The sequence below is a fragment of the Ammospiza nelsoni genome, chromosome 24 (assembly GCF_027579445.1).
Source record: "Ammospiza nelsoni isolate bAmmNel1 chromosome 24, bAmmNel1.pri, whole genome shotgun sequence".
Classification (NCBI taxonomy): Eukaryota; Metazoa; Chordata; class Aves; order Passeriformes; family Passerellidae; genus Ammospiza; species Ammospiza nelsoni.
Genome location: NC_080656.1, coordinates 3,991,446 through 4,006,754, shown reverse-complemented (window position 1 = coordinate 4,006,754; position 15,309 = coordinate 3,991,446). Strand labels below are relative to the sequence as shown.

Sequence of the window (15,309 nt, the reverse complement as noted above, 5' to 3'; positions counted from 1 at the left end):
TTAGAAACAACCACACCAGACCAATCCCAGATGCACCTGTTGCATTCCACAGCAGCAGATAACCATTGTTTGCATTTTGTTCCTGAGGCCTTTCAGCTTCTCAGGAGGAAAAATCCTAAAGAAAGGATTTTTCATGAAAGATGTCTGTGACACTCACCCATTTCAGCAGGAGAAGAGTCAGGGCCAGCAGCAGAGAAGGACCAAAGCCAGCTGTGGTCTGAGGTCACAGCTCAGGTTCCTCTCTCCCCCCTGTGCTCCCAGCACTTGTCATGCTTTACTCCTGTTAAACACAACCCCACACCTGCTTTGCAGGGAGATTTACATTAAAAATTATGATGTGCTTAGACAGAGTCATTAAGGAGGGATCAGAGGAATGTGTAAGATAAGCACAGACATCTGTTCTCCAAAAATGCTGCCTTCCCTGTGTGCTCTGCTGGTGCTGGAAATATTGATCAGAATTCAGCCCACAAACACACACTCCTGCACAAAGCTGAAGTGTAAGCCAAAGATCACGTATCACGCTTGTTTTCTTGGATTTGGGAACTGCCCAAAATGAAGGAGAAAGTAAAGGAAGTTGGTATTAGTTGCTGAGGAGAATGTTATCCCTCCTTATGAGGAGGGAAGGGTTGGTTTATCCTGGAGCTGTAAGGAAACAGGGCTTTGCAAGGGTTCTCTGTACTTGGATTTCTGCTCTTTGTGCATTTCCCCACACCCCCAAATCAAACCATCCTCTCCTCAACCCCTTGGCACAGGAGAGAGGTCTGAGATTTGGCATTCCTGTCAGGCTGATGGAAAGGGGGACATTCTGCTCCCCATTTTCTATGGACACCAGGGGACAATCTGCAGTGAGCTCAGCCAGGGAGGGCTAAAGCACAGACAGAGGCCCATGGGCACCATAATGCCACAGCTGGGGACATTTTATTGTCAGGCTGCAGGACAGGGAGCAGAGCTGCTCTTTCAGCCTGGTGTCTCCTTTTTTCCCATTCTGTAGTTTCCATTTCAAACAACAAAAATTCCTGAATCCCTCCTGGGAGGGTCAGCTGGAAGCCCTGTAATCCCTCCCTCTGCAGGTCGGACACTTCTGTTTGTTTTTTCATCTCCTGTTGGGAGACAATGAATTGTTCTGCTGTGGAGAAGAAGCTTTGTGACCTCCTAGATGTGTTTTGAGTCCTGTGACTCCAAATGTCAGGCCAGGAATGAGTGGAAGGGTTTTGCCGTAGTGTTTTTAAAGGGGAGTCCCTTGAGTGATCTCAAGGGTGATGTATGAAGTGATGTGTGAAACCACTACTCAGGAGAAGTCAGATATTTGGTCCCCTTCACTGTTTGGTCCCTTGTGAGAGAGACAAAGCTTCTCTGAGGCATAAAACACGCTGCTTGTTGAAAAAAAAACAAGCACTGGCTGAAAGGAAATGAAATGTTGGCTGAAATGTTTCTGTAGTAAATGGTGATCTACCTCCCACGTTAAGGAGCACAGCATGGAAAATGGTAAAAGCTGTTGTATCAAGCTGTAAACTCTGAAAATGGGTCAGTTTTAGCCCATTTAATCTGCCCTTTTTGGCATTTGGCTTTCAGAGAGCAGAAGTGGGCACAAATTGAAGCTGTGCGGTTGTGTTCTCTGCTGCTGGATGTGAGTGAGCCCTGGGCCATAGCAGAGCTCAGTGAGGAAGCCCAGCAGTGCAGAGGGCTCTCTCTGAAGGGCAGAACTGGCTGCAGGATTTCTCCAGTACCTTTTAATCCTTTCAGCATCACTGCAGAGCCCTGAGAGCCACTCGTGAGCCCCGCTGGGTTTTGTCTTTTCCCGGGCATGCAGCGCAGTAATTGCAGCAGTGGGGAGAGCAGGGTTGGAATCAAGGGTGACTTTGATGAGCAGGCTCTGAAGTGCTTGTGGGGGATGATGAAATGGATTTCTGGACCCACTCCAGCCAGCAGTTGGTCTCCACTGCTTCAGTATTAGCAGAGATTTAAGCTCCACGCAGGAGGTGACTGCTCACATCAGAGAGGAATTTGGTCAAACAAGCTCCTTGGGAAGGGGGGAAGGTGCTGTGCTTGAACCAGGAGGGTTTGAAAGGGACTTTGTTCCTCCTTCAGAAGCAGAACGTGGCCTGGTTTTGCCGGAAGGAGGCACTGGGTGGAAGAGGTTTGCAGGATTGGGTGTGCAGGGATTGTCATGGCAACCAGAGGGAAACCCCACGAGGTGGGAAACAGCCCGGCACAGGTGAGGGGAAGCAGGAAACCTGTTGGCAGAGGATAAAGCTGCTCCCAGCAATGCTGGCTCCAGGAGGAAAGCAATGAGGATAATTGAGTGTTTTAAGCAGCTTCCAGAACCGTCTGAGCACAGCAAGTAGAAACAATTTCCTACAACAGCCCCTCTGAAATACTCAACCACCTCAGATTCTCCCAGTTCTCCTCCACAGATGTTGATCTCTCTGTAACTCTGCTGCCAAGACAGAGGGAAGCTTTTAGGAGAAGCTCCAATTGCGTTTTAAGCAAGTTTGGGAGGAGTTTTAATCCTGGTTCAGAATAGGAGTGGCTGTATGGGGGCAGCATTCCAAAGGGACTGGGGGATCCAAAGGTTTTTGGGGGATCCAAAGGGGAATGCTGGGTTATGACAGGGTGTGTGCAGCCCGGAGTTTGTGGGAAGAAAGGGAAGAGAGGATTCTGGAGCCAGCTCCTGCCTCAGCAGCTCTGAGGCTGCAGCAGCAGTGAGTCCTTCCCTGCTCAGTGACACTTTTTAGGCTTTTTAGGCTCTGGAAAGGATTTAAATGAAAAGAGAAGTGGTGGTTTTGTCTTTTCCCAGGCATGCAGCGCAGTAGTTGCAGCAGTGGGGAGAGCAGGGCTGGAATCAAGGGTGACTTTGATGAGCAGGCTCTGAAGTGCTTGTGGGGGATGATGAAATGGAGGTTAGGAAATGAGGTTAGGGGGCAGACTGGTGCCTGCTCCCCAGGAATGGATTTTCAGGGATGTGCTGAAGAATTCAGGTTCTATTTCCCCCCAGCCAAAGGCAGGAGTGGAGATGGAAGAGCTGCTGATGCCTCTTCCCTCCCAACATCCCCTAAATGTCAGGAATTTGCATTTCCCCTCTGAGTGACTCCAAGGCTGAGGGTGTAGGTGATAACCAAGGAGCAGCTGAGGAGCTGTGGGAGGCAGGAATGTGATCCCAGGCTGGGAGGGAGCTGCCTTACCCCATTGCAAGGCTGATGAGCCTTTGGAGGGAGCTGCTGGATAACTACATGGAGGGAGCAGGGTAATGTCCCACGACAGCACACTGTAAATGGTGATTTCTGTGCACTGTGCATTCTGCAGAGCAGCAGCTCTGCCTAAATGAAGGTTTATGCAAAGCCCCTCTCAGCAGTGGATGCACCATTAGGCTCCAGGGTGGCTGCTTAAATTGCACTATTGATTTAATGTGCAGGAATATTTCCTAGTGCACTGGAGAGCTGCAGCTAATGACTTCTGCCTTCCTCAGATTTTAGTGTGGCACACGAGGACAGAGAAGCCTGTGCTGGTGAACGAGGGCAAGAAAGGATTCACAGATCCCAATGTGGAAATCTGAGTGTGCATGGCTGAGCAGAGACCAACTCCAGGTAAGAGCTGCTTCTCACAGCACTGAGAAGCTACACAAGGGCAGGAGAAAGAGAAAAGCTCTTTTAAATGTGCTTTTTCATTTCCATTTTTCACAACCCTGACCTTCCCTTACTGCTAAACCTCTCAAGACCATTTGTTAATATCTCTTTTTTTAAAGTTAATCCATTTTTAAGACAAAATACCTGCTGAGAGATTGAGGGGAAGAAAAATGCAGGGAGTAGGAGTTTAGGCAGCAGTTGCAGCATTAAGAAAAATCCTTGTGTAAACAAGGTTGCCTTATTAACTTTAATAAAGCACAGGGGTGAAGGGTGTGGGTTCATCCACCTGCAAACACCTGAGGGAAGCTAAAGCAGTAGCAGCAAAAAGATTTTTGGTCAGGCAGAAGCTTTCACTGAGGGAAATATTTAATTCAGGCCCACACTGAAGGCACAGAGAGGCAGTGATGAGTAGGAAGGTGTGGATTGAACCCTGCCTGAGGTGTTTGTGCACCTGAGGGGAGCATGGGGTGTATTTTGCAGTGGAAAGGAGGAAAGAGCACACACATTGATGTTTGTTCATGCCCTGGGTGTTCCTGCAGCTGGTCTGCAGGAGGATGAGCTGTTCACTTGTATCTGCAGCCTGTGGAGCTGCCCTTCGTTCTTATGGGCAATAAAATAAATGCACAAATTCCCTTTCACTGGAGTGTAGAACCAGGCCTGGAGGGAGAGGAGGCTGCTGCTCTTGAGTCCTCAGAAACAGGAGCAGGAAGGGGGCAGATTTTCTCAGCAGTGGTGAATTTTTACCTGCAATGAGCTCCCTTATGTGCCATTCCCTGGGGGAAGCAGGATGGAGCCCTGGCTGCTGCTCTGTGCCCTTGGCAGGGCAGGAGAGGCTGCACCAGCTCCTCTGGGCCAGGGAGAGGCTGTGCACAGGGGCTGGGGCTCTGCAGTGCTGCTCCCCCTGCCCAGGCAGCAAATTTTGGGACCTGCAATGGGACGGGGCTATGGGATGGCCCTGAAAAGTGAGACAGGGCTATGGGATGGCTCTGAAGAGTGGGACAAGGCTTTGGGATGGCCCTGAAGAGTGGGGCAGATCTTTGGGATGGCTCTGCAGTGAGAATCAGGGCTTTGGGATGTCTCTGAAGAGTGGCACAGGGCTTTGGGATGGCTCTGCAGTGGGACAGGGCTTTGGGATGGCCCTGAAGAGTGGCACAGGGCTTTGGGATGGCTCTGCAGTGGCACAGGGCTTTGGGATGGCTCTGCAGTGAGAATCAGGGCTTTGGGATGGCTCTGAAGAGTGGCACAGGGCTTTGGGATGGCTCTGCAGTGGCACAGGGCTTTGGGAGGCTCTGCAGTGGCACAGGGCTATGAGATGGCTCTGCAGTGGCACAGGGCTTTGGGATGGCTCTGAAGTGTGGGACACAGCTTTAGGATGCCCCTGCAGCGGCACAGGGGTGCTACCCACGCTGTTTGTGTCTCTTGCAGAAGATTTCTTCGTGCACAGCCTGCCAGGTTCCTCTCCACAGCACCCACCCAGCCAGCCAGGCGGGAGCCAGGAGCTCTGCTGACTCCCACGAGTCTGAGCCTTCAGAAAAACCAAGCACCACTGCATACCTGACGTCCCCGGATCCCCTGCCCCTCCTCCCGGGCTCCGGAGGTGGAGCACAAAGCACAGCAAGGCAGGACTGGCAGCTCCCGGCCCCAGGCTCGGCTGCAATGTGAGCAGGGCTGTGCCAGCACCCGGCTGAGGGGGAGAGCCACCGCAGTGGCCCCTGGGGACTGGTTTTGCTGAGCAACAGGAACTCTGTGGCCGTGTGTGAGACAGCCTGAGCAGCTCTCTGGCCGTGGAGGGGACAGCTGCCTTCCTAGATGGCACCTTAGCCCTTAATTTTAAACCTCCTTCAATCAGTGTTTGTTACGCTGCACAAGACGGGAAGGGTTTGGAGAGGGGGGAAACGAGGCAGGTTAGAACAAACCCTTGAAGCATCACTGTTCTCTGGTTCCCTCTCCTTTTCCTTCCTCAGTTTCACAGCTTGGGGGGCACCCTTATGTTCCTGTGTGGTCATGGAATCATGGAAGGGACTTTAAGGGTCCTCTGGTCCAAGGCTGCTCCTTCAGCTGGACCAGGTTTCTCCTGGCCTGGAACATTCCCAGGGATGGGGCATCCCCACCCCTCTGGGCACCTGTGCCAGTGTGGCACCACCCTCATTGTAAAAAACGTCCTTATATCAAATCAATCCTCTTTGAGTTTAAAACCATCAACCCCTCTCCTAGCCCTGCTAAAAGGTTTGTCCCAGAATGGGACAGGATCAGGGAGCTGCTGATCACCACCAGTTCACCACTGATCCTGATGGTGTCGTGTCTCCAGCATGTGGATCTCTAAAAATGCTAAAGTAATTGCAAATTGGGTTTAATGAGATTGTGGAAGCTATACACCATAATATTCATCCAGATCTGGGTCCTGTTTGGCCCTAATTTGGTTCCCATTAGTTGTGGGATTCTCTCAAGGGTGCTCCTATATAAAGGCAAATTTCCACTCTTTAAAAAAAAAAAAACTGCTTCAAACTAGAAATTGGACACTAAGAGGTGAATTTAGTGCATTTCCCATTTGACTGGAGTGTATCCTCCAGCCCCTTCTTCTGCTACTGCAGAGCTGGTGTGAAAAGCCACCCTGGAGCAGTTCCCAGTCCCCTCTGATGGGAGAGCAGCACCCCTGGGAAGGGGATCCTGGCTCAGGGCTCTGCTCATTCACCATCTGCTGGTGCTGCCACCATGGGTGACTCTGTTTGAGACTGCCAAACTTGCTGAGATAAATCTGAGGTACAACAGGCCCCTTCTCCCAGCCAAAACCGATAAATTCCCTCCTCCTCCTCCATAACTGTTGTCAAACCTTTGTCACCCCCCCTCCCTGCTGCTGTCCCAATTCCTTCAAAAATTCTGAAGCACAATTTTACCTTTGAACTGAGGGAAAAATGTAATCTTGCAATAGACTTCGTTATTTTTAGCCCTAACACATAGAACTATTAAAATGCTCTGGGTTTAATTGTTGGCTTCACGGTGCAGAAGTCTCCCCTTGGACTAATGACATTGTGTATTTCCTGATATTTCAAAGGAAAAATATTTTTTGTAAGTTATTTTCTCCCACTGTATATCAGAACCATTGGGGAAAAGTCTCATTCTTTAGTTCCCAGCCACAGAAGCCTTTACAAAAATGTTCCTTTTAGATGCAATGGCTGAAGCACCACTTGGAAAGAAAGTGTTGGATGCTGCTGGCTGCTCTATGGGAACAGGTATTGTTACCTTGGATTAAAACTCTGCACTCAAGTAGATTTATTCTCTTACTGTACTGGCCTTCCAAGCTCCCTTCAGTCTGCAAACCCTCCAGTGGAAAGAGACATTTCTCAAGGACTACCAAGTTCTCACAGCATTGAAATAGTTTCCAGCTGATGTCCTCTCCGAGCTGCATGTTTTGGTTCACTGATCTGAATTCCAGTCCCTGCTGGGTTCCAACTTTCCCTCCTTGGAAGGAAACATTAACTTGCAGAAAAATGCAAAGGATGGAGAGCTGAACACAGCCCTGCACATTTGCTCTGCCCACAGGAGCCCTCTCAGCTGTCCCAGAGCTGCTGTGGCCCTGGGGAGCAGAGATAGACCTGGCCAGGATGGAGTGTGTTCCAGCTGCACTGTCTGTTCTCAGTTTTAAACAAACTGTATTTAAATTTGTTAAATAAAATGATGGTTTCTAAGAGCCAGAATAGCCTGCACCTCCCTTACAGACACAGTCTGGTGTTTCTCCTGGTACTGGCACAGAAAGCAGAGACTCCTTGGAGGTTCTGAAGGATTCACAGCTCAGGTTTGATCTCCCCCTCTCCCTAAGGAGGCTGCAGCTCCTCTGTGCCTGGAGCTGCTGAGTTATAACAACGTCATGTTTAACTAAATCCCACATTTCTGTTTAGAGGGACAAAAAGAAAGAAAAACAAGGACCCAAGATCCCACAGCAGCTTTAAGGAGGAAGCAGGGATGAGTTTTCCCACTTGCTTCTACCCCAGCCAAAATCTGATCCCTGCTCATTTTCCAAGGGGGAATTTCATCTTTAGGTGCTTCACAGTGTGAGCTCTGCTGGAGAGGGGACTGCAGGACTCATTTGTTCTTTTCTCATTCCTGCCTGGCCTGAAACATCATGATACATTTGATAAAAGACAAAACACATCTCACTTTTTAGACTTTTTCTTTTTTTCCTTTTGAGAGAGAGACAACCTCCATAATAAAACTCAGTGGAAAAAAAGCTGAAATTAAAAGTAATTTGACAACCACCTTGCCTTCCAACAAGGGAACACGTAATGGCCTTTTTGCAGAGAGACTTGTTAAAATCTGCCTCCAAATGGTTTCCCACACCTGATTACTCACATGTTCACCAACTATTTTCTCCCTACCTAATTATAAAAATGAGGAGGCCAAGGATAGCACATTTTGAAAGTCCCTGGAAAGCTGAGCTCAGCTTCCAGTTCAGATGGCTTCAGTTCTTTCTCTCTCTCTCTCTCTCTCACCTGCCTCCAGCACCATTTTACTCCCCCACATCCACCAGATGGTTCAGAACATGCTCAGCCATCCGGGCTGGGGGCCTCAGCAGGGCAGGGGCTGAGCTCCATCCATCCATCCATCCATGGAGCAAGGGCGCCGCTTCCTCGCTGTCCTCTCCTCTGGCCTCACTGCCAGAGGGCAAATCCTTCCCCTGGCTCTGGTGGAGATGAGCATGCCCAAGTGCTGAGCCAGCAGGTCCCCAGCCATGCAAGCAGGAGTGCTCAGGGTGAGCCAAACGTGGGAAAGGAGCTCCCAGCCCGCCCTCAGTCCACGTACTGGGTCCGTCCCAGGTAGGGGATGTCCACGGACTGGATGATCCGGCCCGCCGTGCGCTCCTCAAAGATCACAATCTGCACAGGAGAGAGAAAACCCCTTCTTGCAAAGCCTGGGGGGCTGCAAATATGCTTAGGAGAAGCACACTTGAAACTCCATTTAAAGAGCTCAGTCAGCGTGGGTCTAACAGGGACTGAGGCTCTGCCTTGGGGATGAAGCAGCATCACATCAGGTTTGGGTTGATTTCCCACCTGAAGCAGAGCTGTGAAGTTCAGCTGCCATCCCTGTCAGCCTTTAATGGCTGTCAGAGCCAGGGCCAGCTTTGGAGCAGCACCTTCTCTGGTTTTCAGAGATCCCAGGAGACAGCACTGTCCTTCCCCTCTACTGCACTTTCAGCACTGCCCTTCCCCTCTACTGCACTGGCTTTCAGCTAAAGGATAATTGCTGTCCTGTGTGTGTCTGGCTCTTTGGGACAAGGATCTTTCACAACCCCAACAGGCACAGAGCAATCCCAGCAGTCTCTCACCTCGTTACCCCCTCTCCTTAGCCAGGGCCCAGGAAGGTAAAGAGTTTCCTGAGGTCCAATCTTCCAGTATCTTCCCAGGTTCTGACCATTGACAAACACCACTCCTTTCTCCCAGCCCTGGAATCAAGGCAGAACATGGAATTACTAAAGCAGCTCTGCTGCCTCCTTTGCATCCCCACAGGAAACCAAATCTGCTTTCACACTTGCATTCTTTCCAGCCACTTTCTGCAGGTTTTCTGCTTGTTTTCCCTGTGCAAATCCCTGCAGCCAGGGACATTTAAACAAGCCCTGCTGAACAGGAGTTATCCTTAATGTGCTCATTAAAAGGATAAAGCTTTCAAAAATGTGCAATTTGTGACTTGTGCTTGTATAGGAAGTTTCTTCCCTTTGAACAGACAGGCCTTTATTCCTCCCCAAGCATGTAGTATCTGCCCTCACCTCTTTCCCAGGTGACAGAAAAACTGAATTGCTGCTGGCTGGCCTGATTTATAGCAAATAGAATTTCCCCAATACATGGGAAAGTGAGCAGGACAGTAAGGCTGGGCACAAGGTTGTCTCTAAGGGAGGGAAATCAGAGCAGGAAGTTTGATAATATTTAAAATCTCATCTGAAGTTCTATGCAGTCTCCCACAGAAGCATGACAGGAATGCTAACTCCCATGCCATGGCCACAAAGAAGTGACTCTTTCCATGTCACACTGAGGAGACAGGAATAAAACAAGGCCCTCCTTTATTTTCTGTGCACATTACTCCTCTGCAACTAGAAAACACCACTTGCATGCCAGTAAGAAAAGACTGAAGTGGTCACTGGCAGCTCTGCAGGGTCAGTTTTCTCACAGGACCTCTCCAGAATTACCTGGAGGAGACCCTCAGAATGATTCCCTAAGAGAGAGGGGGAGGCTACAGACACACAAATCAGTCAGAGCTGTTGCACAAGTCTCTCTAACCAGTTTTTTTATAAAAATTTGACAAAGAAGAACCAGGACTTGCCTGCAGCTTCAGGAAGGTGTCCTGTGGCTGCTGCTCTATCCACAGCCTCCCGCGGAAGAATGCCGGCCCCACGAAATAATCCGGGACTGAGCTCCAGCCAGATGCCTGCTGCAGGCTGCAAGAGAGAGACAACTCACAGCCCACAGGGCCACCTGCCTGTCCCCAGCACCCCTGCCAGGCCAAGCTGGGCTGCAGAGGAGATACCTGGGGCTCTCACCACCTCTGATGGCACCACTTCAGTGGTTTTTACAAGAGCATGTGCTGATGGGACAAAGGGGAAAGGGTTCAGGCTGGCAGAGAGCAGGTTGGGATCGGATATTGGGAAAAAATTCTTCCCTGTGAGGGTGTGAGGCCCTGGCAAAGGTCTCTCAGAGAAGCTGTGGCTGCCCCATCCCTGGAAGTGCCCAAGGCCAGGTTGGAGCACCCTGGGATGGTGGAAGGGGTCTCTGCTCATGGTGAGAGATCTCAAAGGTCCCTTCCACCCAAACCATTCTGGGATAAAAGCTCTGCTTCACATGGACTGCTGAGGATCCTCCAGATCTGCCAGGGTGCTTGAAATGCCTGTGGCTTGCTAAAGGAGACTGCAGAACTGACAGGATTCAAACCAGACACTCCTGCCACAGCTCCTGGTGAGGAACACAAACACATCCCTGCAGTGTGCAGTAATCAGGGGAATCTGACAGGATTTCTTACCTGTGGCAACAGTTTGGGAGCAGGGCAAAAGCAGAAGAGGAAATAAGGAGAGCAGAATCCCACAGAAGCCTTGAGCTGCTGTAAGAACACGTTCCCTGCAGCCCTTACAAACTGCATCTCTTGGACTGGGGGAAGTTATTGATCCAGTGCAGCCTGGCTGCTACTGAATTATTCAACTAAAAGCCTGTGACAGCTCCTTTCACAACACTGCTCTCCCTCCTCCCCCGAGGGGACTGGGAGCTGATTGTGTTTCAGTGCTGCTGGTCAGCAGCCAGGAGCTCAGGCTAGTGGTGACTAATCTTGCTTTTGTTTGGCCATGGCAGCTCACTTGCTTTAATGCTCCTCACTGGAAATATTCCTCTAACACCCTGCAGTCCAAAAGGCTCTGAGTTACCCCATCAATAAGAATCCTTCAGGTAGCCCCTCAGCACCTGGTAAAACTGCCATGAGGCATTTCAGAATGAATCTTTTCCCTTTTAAAAGCCTTTTTGGTTTAACGTGGCTTCTCTCTCTCCCTCCTACACAAAATGGGGCAGCTGTGATATCTTGGGGGATATAAGCACATAAGTTGCTTGCTGGTATTAAAAACATCACTGAAAAGAGTCTCTGGATGGTGGCCAGAGTCCATAGGGCATCTGCTGCCTGAAACATTTGCTGAGGTTTTCTCTGTGTGCTGACAGAGGCTCTTCAACATCCCCCTGCTAAATTTCCTCCCTTGAATTAAAGCAAAACAACATAAAAGAGAGGGAGCCATCTGGATTGTTAATGCACTATCAGTAGCTTTCTAGAATTAATCCATCCCTTGCCAGGCTGAATTACTAAATATATCAGCCAGATTGGTAATTTCCAGAAAGACCCAAAATTTCCACCATGTGGGTGTGAGGGGATCCTTCCCTTTGGAGAAGCCTGATTTAACTACCTGATCTCACCCTGCTGCAAGGAAATCTTTAAACCCTGCACAGTGGGATTAGATCTCTCCCTAAATGATGGTTTGGATCAGCTGGCACCAGTTCCTGCACTATTTCAGGCAAAAGTATCAACAAAAGTATCAGAGCAAAAATCCACCTCCCCACTGTTACCTCATTTGGCTGCTCCCCATTAGACACTGCACTGCTGGAAAGCAGGTGGTTTGAAATGAAGAAAAAAAGGTTAAAATCCCACAAAAAAAGGATTTTGTGGAAAAAATAAAGGTTAAAATCTCACAAACCTTTTCATGAAGGCAGGTTTCATCTCCAAACTGTAAATCTTGAAGTTCCTCAAGGGGGTTTTATTCAAGAAGATGTCACCAATTAAGCCTGTGAGAGCAATGGGGGTAATGAGGAGTTGAGGAACAGCTAAAGCTGATGCATTTTGCTATTTGAATCTGAGGAACAGCAGGAGATGGAAAGCAGCCACGTTCTGCAATGGAATTAGAGTCCATATGGTCCCATTGCTCATGCAGACTGAGTGGGCAGCATCTCTAAACTCTGCCCTCTCCATTCCCTCCTTTCCTCAGCTCAGCAGGGCCTCCAACCCTCCCAGCAGAACCCCCTGGGATGTGCTGGGGCTTGTGGGGATGCTGGGGTTGGAGCTGACCATGCACAGAATTTTTTTTAAAGCAGTCAATCACTTTTTAAAGCAGTCAGTCACTTTTTAAAGCAGTCAGTCCCTTCTCTAACAGGCACAGCAAAACACAACTGAGCCAGCACCAACGCCCAGGGCTGCTCCAGGGCTTTTCAGCCCAGGATTTTAAGGCACCTGAAGAAGTCATTCACCTTTAGCAGCTTTTTGTTGAAGGCAAAGCCTGCTCCTATCACAGCTCTGAGGCCGCCTGGGCAGCACTGAGGTTTATGCAACGTTTCTGCTTTAAATAAAATCAATACAGTCACGTGCCTAACTCCATTAATCCATTTTATAGAGCTTTTGCACATAGTTCCCCACTAAAATAGAATCAACCCCTTCCAGCCCCGCCACTGTGTGTGATAGGCTTGAGCATTTCAGTCAATTCTGCTCCAGGGGATGCAGTTCCCTCCTCCTGACATTGTGTGAGCTTTTAAATGGTGTGATTCTCAAACATCAACCTCTCCAGGGAAAACACAGATTAAAAAAGGTATTTTCCTTCCCTCCCTGTGAAGTAATATGCTCAGAGAGCAAGAGAAAGGGAGCTGAGCATCACCTAGGAAACCCAGAGCAGAGCAAGAGTCATTGATAGGCCTGGGTTTAGCTGTACCCTTATAAAATAAACCTTGGTGCACTGAGCAGCCACTGCTGCTCCTCTGAGCACTGCAGACAGGGGGGAGGATGATTTTTAACTCATTCCCACTGTGTTGTAGCCCAGCTCCCTCACAAACATGGTGTTAACAAACACCTGCAGAACAGAGCACAGGAGAGCAGAGCTCATCAGTGATGTCAGAACCACATCCCTCAGATGGGTTTGGGCAAGAAATTGTCTCTGAACCTAGAACTCAAATGTCCATAACTGTGTCACTGCCCACAAAGGTGGGAATAAAATAATCAAAATATTCTCAGGACATTCAACATTCTGATAATTCTGTTTAAATATAAGTTCTGCTTTAATTCTGTTTAAATATAAATATTTAGCAAAGTGGAACTAGAAATTAGCAACCAGAAGTTGCTCTGATGAACAGAGCTCATCAATGATGTCATATTCACATCCCTCACCTGGGTTTGGGCAGGAAATTGTCCCTGCTTTGAGGCAGGAATAAAATAATCAAAATATTCTCAGGGCATTCAACATTCTGAATTTTAAAGGTAAGTTTTAGCAATGTGGAACTGAAAATTAGCAATTGCTCATCAGTGATGTCATAATCACATCCCTCAGCTGGGTTTGGGCACGAAATTGTCTCTGAACCTAGAACTCAAATGTCCATAGCTGTGTCACTGCCCACAAAGGTGGGAACAAAATAATCAAAATATTCTCAGAACATTCAACATTCTGGTGTTTAAAGATAAGTTTTAGCAAAATGGAACTGGAAATTAGCAACTGGAAGTTGCTCTGATGAACAGAGCTCATCAATGATGTCATATTCACATCCCTCACCTGGGTTTGGGCAGGAAATTGTCTCTGCTTCAACCTAGAACTCAGGTGTCCACAACTGTGCCATTGTCAGTGCAGGTGGGAATAAAATATTCAAAATATTCTCAGAACATTCAACATTCTGATGTTTAAAAATGTTACAGGTTTTAGTAAAGTGGAACTAGAAATTAGCAACTGAAGTTGCTCTGATGAGCAGAGCTCATCAATGATGTCACAATCCCATCCCTCAGCTGGGTTTGGGCAGGAATTGTCTCTGATCCAGACCCACCTTTCCTCTGCTCGTTCAGTGCTGGCCCATAATTGACACGGCCCCGGTTCTCCACCAGCAGCCTCAGCTGCCTGAAGCCCTGCTGGAAAGACAAAAGGACAAACATCAGCTGCACCAGCCCTGCCCTCAGCAGAGGTGCTGAGGGGGAAAATGGCACCACCTTTGGCAGCTGCCAGTTATAAATTTACTTTCAAGTTCTCTATTATTGCTGCTGCTTTATAATGAAGCAATGGGACTATCTTGGGTTAAGAATTTATTGTTTAGATAAACATCAGTCTCAGAGGCTGTGAGATTTTAAAGGAATAAGCAGCTGGCTATAAAGCAGTCACAAGTTCTTTGTTACAAGACAATACATAATTTACTAATCTAATGCACAGATGCTACAAGGTTTATTTTGCTTTACTAACATCACCTTTACTTACTTATCACCTTTCCTTACTTCTATACTGCACTGTGGATACTTTTATTTAATAGGCTGTTTTCTCACATCCACACACATGCTCTAACTTCTAAACTCAGCTTACCACACCCCTACACTATAAACCCCTCACCATCTTATCAATACTTTCCTACATTATAAACCCTTTGACATATTATCAATAGTTTCCTACACTATAAACCCTTCACCATCTTATCAGTTTCCTATATTATGAACCTTTCACTATCTTATCAGTTTCCTACATTATAAAGCCTTCACCATCTTACCCAATAGTTTCCTACATTATAAACCATTCACATCAATACAGTTTCCTACATTATAAAGCCTTCACCATCTTATCAATAGTTTCCTACATTTTAAATCCTTCAGAATTTTATCAATAGTTTCCTACATCTTAAACCCTTCACCATTTTATCAATAGTTTCCTATTTTATAAACCCTTCACCATCTTATCAATACAGTTTCCTACATTATAAACCTTCACTATTTTATCAATAGTTTCCTACACTATAAACCCTTCACCATCTTATCAGTTTCCTATATTATGAACCCTTCACCATCTTATCAATAGCTTCCTACATTTTAAACCCTTCACCATTTTATCAAGTTTCCTACACTATAAACCCTTCACCATCAGTTTCCTACATTATAAACCCTTCACCATCTTACCCAATTCAGTTTCTCACTTAAGGAATATTCTTACTTACAACTACAGAAACAAAAGTTTATGGTTTTTCTACTTAATGTCTGTGGAATTTATTTTTACATCAATCCAAGGCTGCAGATCAAACCCTGTAGAAGTTTTTGTCTTTCCCTTTCCTACAGTTCTCTACTGCAAACAGGGAGGAACTCACAGCCTTTGCACAGATTTCTGAGTTGTTTTGTTTGGTTTTTTTTATCTTGAATTTTTAATTCCCATTTTAATAGCACCCACAGAGGC

At 47.7% G+C, this 15,309-nt stretch overlaps 2 protein-coding genes across 7 annotated transcripts in view; one reads left to right on the top strand and one right to left on the bottom strand.

The window, feature by feature from the left end:
• B3GAT1 (beta-1,3-glucuronyltransferase 1) overlaps window positions 1-7,322 on the top strand; it is a 43,450-nt gene extending 36,128 nt beyond the window's left edge. For all 3 annotated transcript variants that reach the window (XM_059488268.1, XM_059488267.1, XM_059488269.1), the window contains exons 6-7: window positions 3,467-3,584; window positions 5,049-7,322. In XM_059488268.1, the coding sequence (XP_059344251.1) occupies window positions 3,467-3,553 (87 nt within the window). In that variant the 3' untranslated portion in view covers window positions 3,554-3,584; window positions 5,049-7,322. The remainder of the gene's footprint in view (window positions 1-3,466; window positions 3,585-5,048) is intronic.
• A 452-nt stretch (window positions 7,323-7,774) lies between these two features.
• The window catches only part of LOC132083551 (beta-galactosidase-1-like protein 2), a 34,551-nt gene continuing 27,016 nt past the window's right edge, over window positions 7,775-15,309 (bottom strand). For 2 of the 4 annotated variants that reach the window (XM_059488292.1, XM_059488290.1), the window contains 5 exons: window positions 13,931-14,012; window positions 11,833-11,920; window positions 9,933-10,047; window positions 8,944-9,060; window positions 7,775-8,494 (listed from right to left, as the gene is read on the bottom strand). In XM_059488292.1, the coding sequence (XP_059344275.1) occupies window positions 8,408-8,494; window positions 8,944-9,060; window positions 9,933-10,047; window positions 11,833-11,920; window positions 13,931-14,012 (489 nt within the window). In that variant the 3' untranslated portion in view covers window positions 7,775-8,407. The remainder of the gene's footprint in view (window positions 8,495-8,943; window positions 9,061-9,932; window positions 10,048-11,832; window positions 11,921-13,930; window positions 14,013-15,309) is intronic. The other 2 variants (XM_059488293.1, XM_059488291.1) reach the window with 1 other exon arrangement.